Source organism: Pteropus alecto, unplaced genomic scaffold, assembly GCF_000325575.1.
Source record: "Pteropus alecto unplaced genomic scaffold, ASM32557v1 scaffold1775, whole genome shotgun sequence".
Lineage (NCBI taxonomy): Eukaryota > Metazoa > Chordata > Mammalia > Chiroptera > Pteropodidae > Pteropus > Pteropus alecto.
Window position 1 is genome coordinate 20,042 of NW_006437392.1, and position 5,445 is coordinate 25,486.

At 36.8% G+C, this 5,445-nt stretch overlaps 1 protein-coding gene across 1 annotated transcript; it reads left to right on the forward strand.

Annotated features, from left to right (window-relative positions):
- The first annotated feature begins 1,165 nt into the window (after nt 1-1,165).
- Nucleotides 1,166-1,944, forward strand: RAB9B (RAB9B, member RAS oncogene family). Its single transcript, XM_025048636.1, has one exon. It carries the CDS (start codon nt 1,197-1,199, stop codon nt 1,800-1,802), a length of 606 nt encoding a protein of 201 aa, XP_024904404.1. The 5' UTR covers nt 1,166-1,196; the 3' UTR covers nt 1,803-1,944.
- Nucleotides 1,945-5,445: the final 3,501 nt, after the last annotated feature.

Here is a 5,445-nt window from a genome sequence, read left to right on the forward strand (position 1 = left end):
TTTTTTCATTTAATATGCTAAAAATGAATGTTTCAAAAAATATATAGTTAGTACACATGCACACCAATATAATTTTAAGGACTACTGAGGTTTTTTTTTTTCTTTTTTAAATTACATTTCAAATGTGTTTGCCTCCAGAGGCTCTTTTGTATGTGTTTTTTTGATTAGTGATTAATTTTCATTTCTTTGGGTCTCTTGCATAAATAACACCCAATTAACATCATCATTGTTGAGTTCTACAATGGACTTAGTGTGGAAATACCTAACAGAATCTAGTACAAGGTAGTCATTTGGTAAATATTTGATCTTTTTCTCTTAAGATGCATTCTAGGTATTTCATGTATAGATATGTTGTGGAGGTAACAAGAAGAGTTTGGTATAATTATTATCACTTTAGAGTTAACAGTATGTTTCTTTAGTACTAGTGTGGAATTAAAACCTAAATCTAAAAGTTAATAACCTATTCAAGATTTTCTTCCTGAATGATAGCTGTTACATTGGTACCAGTCAACTATCATCAACTTAAGTGCTATTGATCCATGAAGAAAAGATTATGGAAGATCCTTTACTTGTGAGGGTGTCTGTATCAATGCAAGTATAATGGGGCAAATGCTGAAAGAAACTTGACCTGTTTCTCTTTTTCAAGTTCTGGAGTCCAGTTTAATTCTAGCCCAAACCTCTACTGACAGAATTACAGCTAATGCAGGCTTCTCTTCTCAAAAATGCTTGGGTCCATCAGGAACAGACTTTAAACCCTAAAACAATTTCATACTATTTGCCTCTTGTTTGGAACTTTTCAAACCAGAAGCTAGAATGGTTACCCATTTGAGTAGAATTCCTGTTCTAGGCTCTCTAATCTAAGAGAGAACAGGGTCAGAACTGAACCAAATTACAGTACTATCTGCTAATCTGTTTACCCATGGCATTCAGCCATTTTCCTGGCACAGGTAAGAGACCTCAGAAAAACAAGACCTATTTTCCCCTCTTATGCAAATTGAGTTTTATTCCTTCTGCTATACTGTATCAGTTAATGAGTATGAATCAAGAGAAGCTAAATTAGAAGGCCTCATAATTCAGAGAAATTTACTCTGAAGTTGATTTCAGTTTCAGGTTTAACTGTTTTCCCTCCTGCTTTTTCTTTTATTTTTTGGTTCTCTAGGTTATAAACTCCTTCCTCCCCATCTGGTGCTGCAGCAATGAGTGGGAAATCCCTGCTCTTAAAGGTCATTCTCTTGGGTGATGGTGGAGTTGGGAAAAGCTCGCTTATGAACCGTTACGTAACCAATAAATTTGACTCCCAGGCTTTTCATACCATAGGGGTAGAGTTCTTAAATCGAGATCTGGAGGTAGATGGACGTTTTGTAACTCTCCAGATCTGGGACACTGCAGGGCAGGAACGATTCAAGAGCCTTAGGACACCGTTCTACAGAGGAGCAGACTGCTGCCTCTTGACCTTCAGCGTGGATGACCGGCAGAGCTTCGAGAACCTTGGTAACTGGCAGAAAGAATTCATCTACTATGCAGATGTGAAAGACCCTGAGCACTTCCCCTTTGTAGTTCTGGGTAATAAGGTAGACAAAGAGGATAGGCAAGTGACTACTGAGGAGGCACACGCCTGGTGCATGGAGAATGGGGATTATCCTTATCTAGAAACAAGTGCCAAAGATGATACTAATGTGACAGTGGCCTTTGAAGAAGCTGTCAGGCAGGTGTTGGCTGTAGAGGAACAGCTGGAGCATTGCATGTTAGGTCACACTATTGACTTGAACAGTGGCTCCAAAGCAGGATCTTCATGCTGTTAAAAATAAGAAGCCTTTTTAAAATATACCCCAAATTGGTCATTTAGTAGTGTAAGAATAACTGTGCCCCTCTAAGAGTGCACACACACACAAAAGGATAAGAGATCAGATTGTAATGTTAATGAGAGCCTTTCAAACTGAAGTTGTAGAGCAATTTTTTAAAAAGCACTTTATTAAGCCAAGTGTATTTTGTGTGATTTCTGCTATTTCCTTCTTTTGTGTATCAGGACATTTCAGAAAGCTTTAGTCCTGAGAAATTTAAATAGTTTTCACATCACAGTTAAAACTTAGAACCCAGCAACATGAAGGAATTAAAAAACTACAGCTATTCCTTAAAAACATTCCATTAATCAGCTAACAACTGTCACCATCGACTCTTGCCAAGAAGTTTCTGACATGTCCGCCAAAGGGGGGAAAATAATACTTTGAGCAGTAAAAATAATAATGCAAACGAGGGTGTCCTAAGTTTGAATTAAAAGGAGGTTGTAATGATTAGGAATGCAAAAGTATAATGATTTATACTGCCTTGTTTAAATCCTTATGTACGGTTTGCTCCCATCTGAGCTTTTCAAAACACTATCTCAATAAAAGAGACGCTAGTGACACTGGAAATCGATTATACTCCTTGTCTTTAAAGTAACAGGATACTAGGGAATGGATTATGTTTAAATATGCCAACCACCCTTGCAAATAATTGGTTGGTCTGCTTTTACTTCATAAGTCTACTTTTGCTGCACAGGGATGTTGCTTCTCTCACAACCCCTTATCAGTTTAGCAGTGCTGCTTAGTATATGGCTTTGGATGCAGTGCTCTCTGCTCATAATTTTGATGGTCCTTGTTCTGCCATGCTGTGCTTTCAGAGAAGCCTTCAGAAAAGATTGGGGGATAATAGGCATTTCTCACAAGGTTCCTTAATTTGAATATTTATTGTAGAAGAAGAAACTGATTTCTTGTATGTTGTACTGTATGTTCAGATGGCCAAACCAGGACATTGAAAGTAACAAGAGAGCAGACTTTAATCCAGTGTTAGAATGATTTTCTCATAGTTAGAGTTGTCTAGTTGAATGAACTGCCTTAATAGTGAACTCCCTTCTAGTGAAAATATTCAAGAAGATGCTGGATGACCATCTGTTAAAATACCGTAAAAAGAGTTTCTGTACTGGCTAGATGTTTGGTTTAAAGGTCCTCCCTTCCAGCTTTAACTTCTCTAAATCGATAAGCTACAAACTACATTTCAGTGCCATGTTATAGTTAGATGTATCTTAAGACAACACCTAAGACTATGGAGAGGGACTTTAAAAATGCTCAAATTATTCTGGGATTAGCATTTAACAGCAACTACATAGCTCTGTCTTTGCTTTTGCACTGTGGCAGAAGAAATTCTGGAGATCTGAGTAATCACTATGTGCCCTGGTATAAACATCTTATTAAAATACAAAAGTGATTTGTCAAATTTTGATTACCATGACTACCAGTTATCTATATGTAGTCTGGTTCTTTCAGTTGATCTGTTTGTCCTGCATAGCTTTTAATCTGTACTTTTAAAATATCTATGATAAAAAATAGTGATCCAAGTTAATGAGAGACAGTTAGAAATGACCCCAATAAAGAGCTCTGGGCCAGGGAAGGGATGGGAGCTTTTACAGGAATAGAGCCTAGAACTCTCCATTGTAGCCACACATGGAATCAGCCTTACACGGGGGACCCTATGTGCTTTAATAGCTCTGGGACTTTTTGGCCACATAGATAACCAGAAGACAATATTTCAACCCAGTCATACTTAGTATTCTCAATTTAAATATAATCCTGACCCCATTGTCCAACTAACTTTGATGCCAGAAGTCAAAGCCAGAACTGAGACCCCACAGCTCTTAAGTATTGGTCCCTATCCTGCCTATGCCTATAGCCAGCCACACTGGTTTCCAAGTTCTGTGATCACTTTGCTACAGTCGTGTTAGGGTGAAAATCTGTATATTAGCACTGTTAAATGCTAATTGTTTTTAAGTGCATGAGACCTGGGGCCTTCTCTTTCTACTTGCACTCTGCTTATTATAGTTTCTATTTGTAGATCTCAGGCCTTCATAAAGACCTCCATCCACTCATGAAAGTACTTACCTCTATTAGAATGGCATGTGGTCATTTAAGTAAAAAAACAAAAAATTACGTGAGTATCCCGTTCATAACTCTCCTGTCCATCTAAGACAAGTGTTAATTTTATTGGCAGGTCAGCTGAAGCCCCTTCCCTTTTAGCCATACCAACTTTTTTTTCTGCCAAATCACTACAAATATCGTAATGAAAGCACTTAACATTAAGTGACAAAATCAGTGTCATTTTGGTGAGTAACACTCGGGTGCTGATGTATAATTTGGGTGAGATTAAAAAACACCAAAGGCTGAAATCTGAGTACCAGGAACAGTGCATATAAGCTTAGAAATTGAAGCCTAGAATGTGCAGTGCAGTATTTTCAAGAGGTTTTTGTTTTGTTTTGTTTGTTTTTTTGTGAACACTAGATTTTTTGAATAAGATATTTCTAATTGGAACGACACTGTTTTTCAATGGTCCATTAAAACATCATACAGAATATTTATTTAGTTTATTTTCATGTATTTGGCTAACATTCAGGGAGCCGCAGATTCCATATGTCTTCAGTGGATTGATAAATTTCAGGTTAATTTGTGCCTGCCTCAGCCATCTCTACCCTGAGGTATTCCAGAATTCTCTTGTTGCAGGTGCTGCTAAAACTCAAAATTGTGTATCAGATATTTTGTTTCAACTGTAAAAAGTCCTGTGTTGAAGTAAATAAAAAGTGCATTCTGAATAACCAGTATACACTGTTTGTGCTTCTTCTCTCCCTCTCTCTTTTTGAGCAACTGGTAAGCCTGACAAACAGTGCTCATTAATCAAGTCCCTCAGGCTACACTGCGTGTGGCCTCTGGATCAGTTTTTTTCATGTGGTGGTCCAAGCAGCCACTATTTAGTGATCTCTTCTACTTATTGGGGAAGCAAACTCAAAAGATTAAGGTAGCGAGGTTCTTTTATTTTATGCCACTTTTTAATGCATGAAGAGTATTGGGACTGGAAATTATTTCTTCATTAAAAATTAAAACAAATGAAAACATCACAAAATATGAACAATATACATTTTCCCTTTTATTTCCTTGACTGGTATACTGTACAGATCTTAGGAAACATGAAAATATAGATGAAATAAGAAAACAAAGGATAATTTTGTTAAATATTCTGTTCTCATATATTGTACTTTAAAGATTAGCATCCAGTGGATTGAATGTACATAGTGGTAACTTTTAAATTACAGACTCAAGTCTCTCCACAGCACAGAACATCATTATGTTGATTCCATCTGTCACATATTTAACCCTCTTCTCTCCTCCCTCTACTTTTGCCTGTTGAAACTTTGGACAGTTGAAATTACAGTGGAAAAAAAAACAGAATTTTTGCCACATGTACTGTTTCCATCTCTGAGGATAATCATTTAACAAATTATCAGGCCCTGCTTCAAATATTGCACCCGAAATCCTTTTGATTAGGCTGTAATGATGAAACTTTAAGGCTATAGAAGATCGTAGATTTATAAGCCTCTTAAATAAGAATAGATTTGCTCATCCAAAACTGATATTTTAAAAG

Excerpts from the sequence above, each read along its gene's own strand:
- RAB9B (XM_025048636.1), top strand. The coding sequence starts at position 1,197 with ATGAGTGGGAAATCCCTGCTCTTAAAGGTCATTCTCTTGGGTGATGGT.